This window comes from Scyliorhinus torazame, unplaced genomic scaffold (assembly GCF_047496885.1).
Source record: "Scyliorhinus torazame isolate Kashiwa2021f unplaced genomic scaffold, sScyTor2.1 scaffold_1152, whole genome shotgun sequence".
NCBI classification, from domain to species: Eukaryota; Metazoa; Chordata; class Chondrichthyes; order Carcharhiniformes; family Scyliorhinidae; genus Scyliorhinus; species Scyliorhinus torazame.
Window position 1 is genome coordinate 528 of NW_027308879.1, and position 13,583 is coordinate 14,110.

At 41.8% G+C, this 13,583-nt stretch overlaps 1 protein-coding gene across 1 annotated transcript in view; it reads right to left on the reverse strand.

The window, feature by feature from the left end:
* Positions 1-743: 743 nt before the first annotated feature.
* LOC140407072 (protein phosphatase 1 regulatory subunit 21-like) overlaps positions 744-13,583 on the reverse strand; it is a gene marked incomplete at its 3' end in the record, with an annotated part of 37,366 nt that continues 24,526 nt past the window's right edge. Inside the window, exons 5-6 of the mRNA XM_072494821.1 lie at positions 6,756-6,818; positions 744-908 (exon numbers count right to left, since the gene is read on the reverse strand). Coding sequence (XP_072350922.1) covers positions 744-908; positions 6,756-6,818 — 228 coding nt within the window. The remainder of the gene's footprint in view (positions 909-6,755; positions 6,819-13,583) is intronic.

The window sequence follows — 13,583 nt, forward strand, 5'->3', positions numbered from 1 at the left end:
GGGAGTTGCAAGACAAGCTGCTGTCGAAGGGGGAGATAGGGGAGGGGAAGGGTGTCGGAGGACTACAAGGAGCTGATGGATTGGGAGGGGCCCCGTGCGGGGGACATAAAGTGGAAGTTGGAAGCTGGGATGTGGGAGGGGGCCCTGCGGCAGGTGAATGTGTCCTCGTCGTTTGCGAGGCTAAGCCTTATTCAGTTTAAAGTAATTCACAGGGCATGATTGGAGAGTGGGGGAAGTGGGTGTTGATTATTTATAACGTTGTATAATTTTACTTCGGGTTTTTTTTATTAAAATGCCTGAAAAGTATTTTTAAGAAAAAAGGATATCATTTAAAATCAAACTGAAGTCAATAAGTAGACAAAATAAAAACGTAATATTTGCCTACTTCAAAGTTTAAAATGTAATATATCTTTCCTTAATCCCAAATTATGCTGTAAATTTTAGATGCATATTTACCACAGTTGCTTAGCAACTACAGTATAACAAGTTCATTAAACTGAAAAATACTGCAAGCCACTGTGGAATTCAGGTCTTAAGATAGCATCTATGCAACACTGCGAGGGGTCTTGCTCGAGTGCTTTCCTCGAGTATGAAAAAAACAGCCTCTAGGCTGCAGCTCTGCATTTCTGCACACTAATTCCTTTTCAGAATTGGCAGATGAGGAGGAAAGAGCCAAACAGAGCACGAGAGCAAGGATATCTGAAGATGAAATTTCACCCTCAAAAAGTAACGTAAAGTCTAACCTCTAAATTTGCTTTGTCTATTTGAAGTTTTTCTATGGTGTCCATGTACTTCTGTTTCAAGCCATCAACCACAGCATGATGTTGTATGGTATCTCGCTCCAGCACCATTAATCGCTCCCCGAGTTCAGTTTCAATTTGTCTATGTTTCTCTTGAGCTTCTTGCACCTGCGCAAAGAAATACAAAAAGATTCAAACACAGATAGTTGGATTTGTTGTGTTAGTTTAATTTAGATGCTTTTCATTATTGATACAGGAATGCAATTGTGCCGAACACCTTTCTTGCCCTGTGCTTTTCCACTTGTTTCAAACATTTCCGTCCCATTGCATCAGCGGGTATTGCAATGAATCCAACTCTAAAATGTGTTTCAATTATTTGTTAAGCTCCTGGAGTTTGTGCAAATGCTTTATCCCTGAAAAAATTCAACTGTGGGAACTTGTATGAATGGTATCCATAAAGTTTAAAGAAAAATTCAAAGGACTCTCAAAACAAAATTGATATTATGAACCTTATTCTAGCAACTATACATCAGTATGCAGATGCAGCTCAGAATTGTATATTTCAACTTCTCAAAACATCCAAATAGCTATACTGCAATTCTGAAATCATTGCACCAAGTCAAAAAATGAAAATGAGCAGGGGGAGTCCTCCGGATAATGCCCACGAGAACAGTTGATCTGAGTAATAACGTTCATCTGCCTCAATCGATGAAGACATTGGCATTCCTTCCTCCTCCTTGACATAAAATAGAGTTGCATTTGGGAAAGGACACTTGGGCATCTCTGGTAGTCTGCCTGGTCTTAATTTAGACACAGCAAGAAGTCATACACCAGTCCAACTGGTTTGTTTTGAATCACTAGCTTTCGGAGCGCACCCGCTTCCTCAGGAGAAAGAAGAGGTGGGTTTAACCTGGTGTTGTAAGACTTCTTACTGTGCCCACCCCAGTCCAACGCCTGCACCTCCACATCATGGTCTTAATGTGTAAATTAAACAGTCTCCACTAGCAGGATTTGTGACTGTATAGCATATCGCAGCTAAGCCCATTGGTCCTCATATAAGGTACAAGCTTTCAGTTTCCAGCAGTCAAACATAGGTGACTTTTCCTCCCTTTCCAAGACGAAGGACACCAAGGCCAACTGAAGCACCTTGTGAGCAAAAAGCTTGCATTTATAGAGAGATTGATGTTCCAGGTCTTCTCAAATAGATTGGAAGATATGTAGACGATAAGGATGAACAGGGAAGAAAAGGAATAAACAAAGACCAGGTATGGGGGAAAAAGAGGAGCATTGAAGATGACTTTTGAAAGCAGAGGAAAAGGAAGCATGGCAAATGGTTTCAGAAATGGACATAGCACCCTCACCTTATCTTCATGTTTTAGTGCTATACCAAGTGGTGACTTTTCCCACAAGGGTACTGCAGGAACTAGTGTCAGATGTAGGAGACCAACAGTATTGGCAAAAGACAACCAACATCCACTTTACCTCTAAAATGTAATTTACCGTGGGTGCATAAACTTTCCAAATACATGCTGTTGATTTGAAGCCTTTTAGGAAAGCCTTAGCCGAGTGGCCCGTGTTCTACCATGTAAGTTAGACCACAAGGGAAAACCACAAGGTTATCATTAGTGGTCGTACAATCCTAATAGAAGGATGCTCAAGAAATAAAAACTACTTTCATGAATCAAAGAACAAACAAGATGGAGTTTAAATTGGGCAAAAAGCTAACTAACACCAACTGAAGGACTTAACAACAAAAATAACGAATTCCAAAATTCAAGAGTGGGAGGGGAATTGCAGCCGAAACTCAGTAAGTACAAATTAAATCCCATCCATCTGCCCTCCAAAAAAAAAAACTTGCATTTATATGGCTACTTTCAAAAATTAGCATTATAGCAAAGCAGATGGTAGTCAATTTGCAAACATCCACAAACATTGTAATAGGGACCACCTACAAGCTCCTCCATTTGTGTAGAAGGAATGAAGGGAAGAATATTTTCACATCCAACTTAGATGGGCACTTGAAAAGCTAAAGCATACGAGGCTATGTACCAAATTGCTGGAAAATGGGATTAGAATAGATAGGTGCTTGATGGCCGGCGCAGAAATGATGGGTTGAAGGGCCTCTTGCTGTAATGTAAAACACTATGTCTCTGTGTACTCCGTGAAAGTCCCTATCTTTGACATTAATAGTGTCTAGAATGTACAGCTATTTTGACCAAATGACATATGTCAGTTGAGCTAAAGAATATGACAAGAAACTAAAGCTTAGAAATTGAAGGAAATTAAGTAAAACATTCTAATTGCATTGTGTACTGTAGGGGGAGGCAACAGTGCAAGACAAAATGGATCTTTACTACTGTTTAAATGAGATATATGGAAAACCGCTTGCAGAGCATGCATCAACTTCTTACCTGCAACCAATGGAAAACATTGCAGCCAAATCAAAACAAAAACCCTCTGCACAGTAAGCAAACAAATTCTCAACTGAATGACAGAAACATTTGGGGAAGAATAGCTAGAAAAATCTGATTTTAATCTCTAATCTTATTTTCTGAAAACTGCATATACCTGGCAATCAGTGAATGTGCAACACCACAGTAAGAGAAGATTCTACAAATCGACAGTCCAAAGCTGTGCAGGTTAATTGTATTGGCCATGCTAAATTGCCCCTTAGTGTGCAACGGTAGGTGGGATAATGGGGATAGGGTGCTCTTTCTGAGGGTCGGTGCAGACTTGATGGGCCAAATGGCTTCCTTCTGGACTGTTGAGATTCCATGACTCTGCTTTACATCGTAATCTAACCATTCACATGAGACTGATACATTTATTAACATATTGCTTGTTATTCAATCTCAGACAGATCACAGTTGATGCCAAAAAAACAAATATAATTCATCAAAATGCAAAAACAGTGATCCCTGCAGCTGTTACGTCTTTAAAAGCAGGATGATCACCCATGTGCTTGGTCTCAAAGGTGCGAGCCAAAATAATTAGAGAATAAAAATCATGGAGCTTTATTTCAAGAAGAAATCATCAGTTTTTTTTACTTCAGAGTGGGATTATGCATGCCATGCGGGGAGAAAACCCAAATTAGATGACCCCAAAAACAATATTAAAAAGAAACAAAAATGTGTACACATGGAATGGTTAAATGCTATTCCAGATGTCACTTGAAATGGATCCAAAGTTAAATCACAGTATTTTTGGGCAGACTCCAGATTTCCTAAAATTTGAGCAGGCCCTATATAGAAGAAACTTTAATTACCCAAAGTTAACAATCTCATGGACTCGAATATAAAACGTTTCCATAGTTTCTGTAATATCCAATTTGCTTGATGTTAATTATCTTAATTCACATCACTATCCAAAAGTATAAATCTATCAAGTTTTTGTTTTACAAAAACCAAGCTTTGATTTATCAAGAGTGGACTGTATATATAGAGCTCCTTCCAATTAATTGATAATTTAATAGGGCGGACAACAAAGTAAAGACTTAAGTTGTATTCAGGAAACATTTCTTTATAGACAACTTTCTAAAATCAAGACTTTCTGGACAGCTGACTTTCTTATATATGATAAATTTGGTGGAGTTTCGAAGGAAACTCTTCACAATGTAAAATATCAGTTGTAAAGGAACAGTCTGCCTTAATTACCATAATTTGCAGTACAATTACTAGTGCATTATGATTCTTGAAAATTAAGCAAAATAATTTGCAATAAAAGCAATTAGAATCAAATTACTGTCAAGGAGTAATATTTCAAATCGGACAGAGCTAAGCAGTCTGCCTGCACATTCCTGCTGATCTAGTCTTGCCCAAGTTCAAGAAAAATTAAAATAACATATCTAAGTCAAGGGAGGGGAGACAGAGGGCAGATGGAAGAGGCGAGTAAAGGGAGCAGAAAGTAGGAGCAAAAGGGTGGAGGAGAAATGCCAGTGTCTCCAGTGGGATGACCATGTTACATGAAAAATAATATATTGTATTTGGGTTTCATACTTACCATAAACCTATATATTTTCTAGTTTACCATCAGTGCTTTATCTTCATGGGTAAATCATTCATTAAATTTAAAAATGATAACATAAAACGTTAACCAGTCACCTGGAACCAACATTCAAAATGACACTTAACTAATTGCAAGACCAAAAAGCCACAAAAATCTTAAGAACCTCAAATCTAGAATATGTTTTTATGGTTACAAGTTGCCACTCTAGTTAAATTTTTTTTATTTTTTTTAAATTGATTTAGGATTGATGCTCAATTCTATTCTTAGAAGAAAAATTAATGACATTTTAATCTTAGTGAATAAATTGGTTTTATTTTTTTAATAAATATTTTAATTAAAGTTTGCATTTATACATTGTTCAAGAAATGGATGAAATGGTTATAATTTACACATTGTTCCTTTTTGGCATCATCCCATTCCCTCCTTTTCTGTCGCCAGGTTCTATCCTATGCCATTCTCGTCACCATAGATGGTTTGTTTTAGCATTTGTTTTACTCTAAAAGCTTTGTGAGGGGCCCTCTGGCCTCAGTGTCGGTCTCTGCCTGGGTTCCTCTTTGGTGTTTCCTTGGGTCTCTACCCCCCGTTCTCCCCCCCCTCCTCATTCCTGTCTGCTTTCTGTGGTCCAGGTGGCATCCATGTTCTCCACCCCCTCCTTTCTATCGGTTGTTGGCTTCAAACAGGTCTTCGAACAGGCTGATGAATGGCTCTCACGCATTGTGGAAGCCCTCTTCCAGCCTTCAGATGGTGTACTTGATCTTCCCCAAGTGGAGAAATTCCGACAGGTCTGCCAGCCAGTCTGCAGCTGTGGGTGATGCTGCTGATCGCCAGCCAAGCAGGATTCTCCAGTGGCCGATTAGGGAAGCAAATGCAAGGGCATTAACACTCTTCCCATATGAAGTTCTGGCTGGTCCGATACCCCGAAGACTGCCATTCTCGGGCACAGCTCCACCGTCACCCCCACAACCTTGGACATATCCTCGAAGAAGGCTGTCCAATACTCGACAAGTCTAAATAAATTTATAACAAACTAAAAGCAAACATTTTTATAAAAGCCAAGATACAGTCAGAGGTTAAATCAGCTTCTTAAAAAAAAAGTGTTTATTTGAAAATGAAAAATATCTCTACACCTTAATGTACCAGGAAACTAACTTCTGGTGCAATAATTGATCTCTTCTGGAAGTATTACAAATGTTCATTGGTGGAATGCTGTGAAACTGGGATAGACGTTGGTTTGAATTCCAGTCCAGTCAGCTATCAATCTTGCTCAGCTGGTGCCCAGCACAGGTGGAGACATTTCCCAACTTTTGGGAAAAAGAAAGAAAACTGAATAAATGGGTATAGACACTCATGCTTTGCAGCTACAAGAAAAGCATCTCGGAAGTTGGTGAACACCTCGAGTTTCATCACCAAAAGCAAGCATCTACAGTGAAAGGAGCACGTGGCAACTTGGGCAGCCCAATCACCCACTCCTGCAACTGCCACCTGCGAGAGACTGTAGGTCACGCATTTGACTCCTCAGTCACCCGAGAACACATTTTAGTGCGGAAGTCATCCTTGGCTCTGAGCGATTACCTAAGAAGTGATGAAACACCTACTCAGCTGGAGGGGTCAAATGCAAATCAGTCAAAAAGGGGAGAGAGAAATCAAGTTCTGTTTAGCGATAGCTTAGTCAGTAAAGGTAGAGCCAAACAGGCCAGAATATCCCAGATTTGCATCTGGCCTTTTGAACCAGTCGATCTACCATGGGTAATTGTACAGGGAGTACCGGTCTGTCTCAGTAACTCTGGGCTGAAGGGTGGGGGACACAAAGCAAGAGAACTAAGTCAGGATTCCTTCTCCTGAACAGGTAACTGCTGTTTGAAAAAGTGCACACATGAACAGGATCCTGATCATTATCTCATGCACTTTTCAAACAGCAGTTAATGGGATGTGCAAACACAATCAGGCTTGGTGAGAATTCCTTTACATCCTACTTCCCTCACCACCCAGTCACATTTTCCTGATACTCACACATGGAAAATAACCACTTGGACAACCAGCACCTGGGGAACCATAACCAGCAGGAGTTAAAGCCTTCAGAAGAGGAGCAAGAAAAGTGGTGAAAATTAGCAAATATAAAATACACAAAAAGGGCGAAATATACTCAATTACTATACTTTTAAAAATTAATGTATACTTTCAACTGGAAAAAAATCTACATGCAACCCTCCAGAGTATAATTTTGGCCAAATCCAAAATTCTAGTCACGAGAATTAAAATGGTCTTACACTTCCTCCAGCAACTCTCAATACACTATCACAGGCAAACATATGCTTTTTTCCGCTCTAACTGCAGTTGAATCTAAGGCGAATCAGAATATTTTATTAATGGTGAAAGATTTGGCACTGTGAAGAGAAAAGGGATTCAGGTGTCCATATATACAAATCACAGGGCTAGCACACAGCTGCAAAATGCAATCAAACAGGCTCAAAGAAAGTTTCCTTTGTCTCAAGGAAGTTGAAATTCAAAAATTAAGGAATTGGTACTTCAATTCTACAGAGCCTTGGTCAGACGCCATCAAGACAACAGCATTTCAGGCATCGAACCACAGGATTGGCATATTGCCGTTGGAAATGGTGTGGTGCAGATCCACCAGAATGATAAATGCTTAAAGGTTGAAAACTTTGCAGAAGTTGGCTTCTATTCCTTTGAGTTCAGAAGGCTGAAGGTGAACAAATATAATAATCTTTATTGTCACAAGTAGGCTTACAATAACACTACAATTAAGTTACTGTGAAAAGCCCCTAGTCGCCACATTCGCCTGTTCAGGTACGCAGAGGGAGAATTCAGAATGTCCAAATTACCTAACAGCACGTCTTTCAGGACGTGGGGGAGGAAACCGGAGCACCCGGAAGAAACCCACGCAGACACAGGGAGAACGTGCAAACTCCACACTCCAAGCCGGAAATCGAACCTGCGAACCTGGAGTTGTGAAGCAACAATGCTACCATACCGCCCATAAGGGTATTAGCATTACAAGCAGATTTAGATAGAGTATGTTCAGAGAAATAATTTCTTTTGGTGGTGGCATCCAGAAGATGAGATTAGAGATAGGTCCTTTAGAAGTGAAAACACAGGCATTTGTCTCTCCCTCCGAAAGGTAGGCGGAGCACAGTAGTGCAGTGGTTAGCACTTCTGCATCACGGCGCCGAGGTCCCAGGGTCGATCCCGGCTCTGGGTCATTGTCCGTGTAGAGTTTGCACATTCTCCCTATGCTTGTCTTGGTTTCACCCCCACCACCCAAAAATGTGCAGGGTAGGTGGATTGGCCACACTAAATTGCCCCTTAATTGGAAGAAATTAATTGGGTACTTAAATTTTAAAAAAGATCGGCGAGTGTGAATCTGCAACACACTACTCTAAAGGGCTGTACAAGCAGGGACAATTGAGATTTTTAAGACTGAGATCAATAGATTGTTAGCTAGTAGCATACATGAACAAAGGGAGGTAAATGGAGTTGAGGTACAGATTAGCTATGATTTAGTTCAGTGAACACATGATTGAGGCACTGAATGCTCTATTCTCCCCCTTGCCCCCCAATCTTCCTACCAAACTAAAGTTATGACACAAATGAACATTAAAAAATTGTTGATGTTTAACATCTCAGGCAGCAGAGAAAAAAAAAATCTGTTTACCATTCCTGACATTCTGCCAACAGCAGATATTAGCAAAATGCTCAACAGCACAGCCAAACAAAATCACGTGCAACCCACGTAGCTAAAAGAAGTGCACAAAGCTGCAGGAAAATTACAACAATACTGATTGGAAAGGATACACTTCAGCGCGCACGCTTTGAGAAAGCAGTAATGAGTCAGGTGGTTGGTAAAGAGTGGGTGCAATGAAGGAGAAGGAATGATAGAGAGAGTAAGAATACTGTAGAATTAGTGTGTATGCTATATGAGCTGTGAGCATATTAAACTTTCCCAGACATGGAACGAAGCTCACTGAGCTGTCATGAATAGTCCAATAATTCCATGGGAAAAGAAACCTTTTAGGCTTTGTTCTTGCTCCTTGAAAACCATAAACGCCTGAAGTGGAGACACTGCAAATCCAGCATGGTTCTCAGCTGGCTGTGAGCTGCGAGCATTGGTAGTTGACAGTAAACCCCTCGAAAATATTACCAGTGTAAAAGTCAAACCCTTAACATTTTACCTAAAGAAAGGGTCTCCCAACTTCCTTCCCGCCATGATGGGCAGTATTAAATCTTCTGGGAATGACAGGAACAAGGGTACCAATTAGTGATCCTTGTATTACAATTTCATATTGGGGGAAATCTTTTCATCACTTAATTCATTTTACAGCTTCTGGGGCATAACATTTTTGCTTCAAACTGTCTATATCCATAGCCTTCTTCCTCCTATAACAGAACATATTCAAAGTTCTGTACTTTCCTTCTACTCTTAAGATTATTATTTCCTTTGAATGCCTCCTCCTCCTCTGCACTCCACTACTAATTGCAGAGAGTCAGGCATTTCAATTTCACACTCAAAATACCCAAACCTTTGCAATGTGTTACATTGATAAGACAGGAAGCAGATTTTGAGGTGTTTGTGGGTTGATTATTCCATTTCCTCCTTCCAACAATTTTCAGACACTTATTTTCTGTGAAGTGTTTTATGTCAAAAGCCCTATATAAATGAAACTGTTATTATTATTATATATTTTTTTTTTTATAAAGTTTCACATGGTTACTAGATCTCTGCGGTTTGACAATACTTTTTGATGTCTGGAGTTTTCAGAACTTCAGCTCAACAACTTGAACTGGATGACACATTTAATAATATAAAACATCCCAAAACACATCAAAAGAAGTGATCAAACAAAATTTGACACACCCACATAAGAGCACAGGTGATCAAAAGCTTAGCCAAAGTAGTATGCTTTGAAGAGTGTCTTGAAGAGGGGGTATAGAGATTTAGGGAAGAAACTCCTAGTGCTTGGAATTCTAGGATATATGAATTTAATAATATGATTTTAATATTAATGTTATTATTAACACTAAGAAGGTAAGTAAGTGATTTTTACTCATTTTTACTTTTGTACCTTTTTCAAATTGTGTGTGTGTCGGGGGGGAAACTGAAGTGACATCACAGAAAAGCTGTGGCCTGAGTGGCTGGTTGGGATTCTACACTAAATTTTAAAAAATTGAGCATTGGTAACTAATTAAACATAATTACTTAATTATAATTTAGAGGGATATCTGAGCCAGAGATCGGAGAGTACTATATTTAGCTTTCGCATTTCTATTAGAAATCTAGTGCTAGGAAACAGATAGTTAACAGTAACTTTGAAATTTTAAAAAAAAATATTCAAAAAAAAAAAAATGTTTAATTTTAATTTTAATTAATTGACGCAATGTCAGTTAGAGGGGTGCTGTGCTCTGACTGTGAGATGTGGCAGGTCCGGGAGGCTTCCAGCGTCCCGGATGGCTTCATCTGCAGAAAGTGCACCCAACTGGAGCTCCTCACAGACCGCATGGTTCGGTTGGAGCAGCAATTAGATGCACTGAGGAGCATGCAGGTGGCGGAAAGCGTCATAGATCGCAGTTATGTAAATGTGGTCACATCCAAGGTGCAGGCAGAGAAATGGGTGACCACCAGAAAGGGCAGGCAGTCAGTGCAGGAATCCCCTGTGGTTGTCCCCCTCTCGAACAGATATACCCCTTTGGATACTGTCGGGGGGGGATAGCCTATCAAGGGAAAACAGCAGCAGCCAGAGCAGTGGCACCACGGCTGGCTCTGATGTTCAGAAGGGAGGGTCAAAGCGCAGAAGAGTAATAGTAATAGGGGACTCTATAGTCAGGGGCACAGATAGGCGCTTCTGTGGACGTGAAAGAGACTCCAGGATGGTATGTTGCCTCCCTGGTGCCAGGGTCCAGGATGTCTCCGAACGGGTAGAGGGCATCCTGAAGGGGGAGGGCAAACAGGCAGAGGTCGTTGTACATATTGGTACTAACGACATAGGCAGGAAGGGTCATGAGGTCCTGCAGCAGGAGTTCAGGGAGCTAGGCAGAAAGTTAAAAGGTAGGACCTCGAGGGTTGTAATCTCGGGATTACTCCCTGTGCCACGTGCCAGTGAGGCTAGAAATAGGAAGATAGAGCAGCTAAACACGTGGCTAAACAGCTGGTGTAGGAGGGAGGGTTTCCATTATCTGGACCACTGGGAGCTCTTCCGGGGCAGGTGTGACCTGTATAAGAAGGACGGGTTGCATCTAAACCGGAGAGGCATAAATATCCTGGCCGCGAGTTTGCTAGTGTCACACGGGAGGGTTTAAACTAGTATGGCAGGGGGGTGGGCACGGGAGCAATAGGTCAGAAGGTGAGAGCATTGAGGGAGAACTAGGGAATAGGGACAGTGTGGCTCTGAGGCAGAGCAGACAGGGAGAAGTTGCTGAACACAGCGGGTCTGGTGACCTGAAGTGCATATGTTTTAATGCAAGAAGTATTACGGGTAAGGCAGATGAACTTAGAGCTTGGATTAGTACTTGGAACTATGATGTTGTTGCCATTACAGAGACCTGGTTGAGGGAAGGGCAGGATTGGCAGCTAAACGTTCCAGGATTTAGATGTTTCAGGCGGGATAGAGGGGGATGTAAAAGGGGAGGCGGCGTTGCGCTACTGGTTCGGGAGAATATCACAGCTGTACTGCGAGAGGACACCTCAAAGGGCAGTGAAGCTATATGGGTAGAGATCAGGAATAAGAAGGGTGCAGTCACAATGTTGGGGGTTTACTACAGGCCTCCCAACAGCCAGCGGGAGATAGAGGAGCAGATAGGTAGACAGATTTTGGAAAAGAGTAAAAACAACAGGGTTGTGGTGATGGGAGACTTCAACTTCCCCAATATTGACTGGGACTCACTTAGTGCCAGGGGCTTAGACGGGGCGGAGTTTGTAAGCAGCATCCAGGAGGGCTTCTTAAAACAATATGTAGACAGTCCAACTAGGGAAGGGGCGGTACTGGACCTGGTATTGGGGAATGAGCCCGGCCAGGAAGTAGATGTTTCAGTAGGGGAGCATTTCGGTAACAGTGACCACAATTCAGTAAGTTTCAAAGTACTGGTGGACAAGGATAAGAGTGGTCCTAGGATGAATGTGCTAAATTGGGGGAAGGCTAATTATAACAATATTCGGCGGGAACTGAAGAACATAGATTGGGGGCGGATGTTTGAGGGCAAATCAACATCTGACATGTGGGAGGCTTTCAAGTGGCAGTTGAAAGGAATTCAGGACCGGCATGTTCCTGTGAGGAAGGAGGATAAATACGGCAATTTTCAGGAACCTTGGATGACGAGAGATATTGTAGGCCTCGTCAAAAAGAAAAAGGAGGCATTTGTCAGGGCTAAAAGGCTGGGAACAGACGAAGCCTGCGTGGAATATAAGGAAAGTAGGAAGGAACTTAAGCAAGGAGTCAGGAGGGCTAGAAGGGGTCACGAAAAGTCATTGGCAAATAGGGTTAAGGAAAATCCCAAGGCTTTTTACACGTACATAAAAAGCAAGAGGGTAGCCAGGGAAAGGGTTGGCCCACTGAAGGATAGGCAAGGGAATCTATGTGTGGAGCCAGAGGAAATGGGCAAGGTACTAAATGAATACTTTGCATCAGTATTCACCAAAGAGAAGGAATTGGTAGATGTTGAGTCTGGAGAAGGGGGTGTAGATAGCCTGGGTCACATTGAGATCCAAAAAGACGAGGTGTTGGGTGTCTTAAAAAATATTAAGGTAGATAAGTCCCCAGGGCCTGATGGGATCTACCCCAGAATACTGAAGGAGGCTGGAGAGGAAATTGCTGAGGCCTTGACAGAAATCTTTGGATCCTCGCTGTCTTCAGGGGATGTCCCGGAGGACTGGAGAATAGCCAATGTTGTTCCTCTGTTTAAGAAGGGTAGCAAGGATAATCCCGGGAACTACAGGCCGGTGAGCCTTACTTCAGTGGTAGGGAAATTACTGGAGAGAATTCTTCGAGACAGGATCTACTCCCATTTGGAAGCAAATGGACGTATTAGTGAGAGGCAGCACGGTTTTGTGAAGGGGAGGTCGTGTCTCACTAACTTGATAGAGTTTTTCGAGGAGGTCACTAAGATGATTGATGCAGGTAGGGCAGTGGATGTTGTCTATATGGACTTCAGTAAGGCCTTTGACAAGGTCCCTCATGGTAGACTAGTACAAAAGGTGAAGTCACACGGGATCGGGGGTGAGCTGGCAAGGTGGATACAGAACTGGCTCGGCCATAGAAGGCAGAGAGTAGCAATGGAAGGATACTTTTCTCTTTGGAGGGCTGTGACCAGTGGTGTTCCACAGGGATCAGTGCTGGGACCTTTGCTCTTTGTAGTATATATAAATGATTTGGAGGAAAATGTAACTGGTCTGATTAGTAAGTTTGCAGACGACAAAGGTTGGTGGAATTGCGGATAGCGATGAGGACTGTCGGAGGATACATCAGGATTTAGATTGTCTGGAGACTTGGGCGGAGAGATCGCAGATGGAGTTTAATCCGGACAAATGTGAGGTAATGCATTTTGGAAGGTCTAATGCAGGTAGGGAATATACAGTGAATGGTAGAACCCTCAAGAGTATTGAAAGTCAAAGAGATCTAGGAGTACAGGTCCACAGGTCACTGAAAGGGGCAACACAGGTGGAGAAGGTAGTCAAGAAGGCATACGGCATGCTTGCCTTCATTGGCCGGGGCATTGAGTATAAGAATTGGCAAGTCATGTTGCAGCTGTATAGAACCTTAGTTAGGCCACACTTGGAGTATAGTGTTCAATTCTGGTCGCCACACTACCAGAAGGATGTGGAGGCTTTAG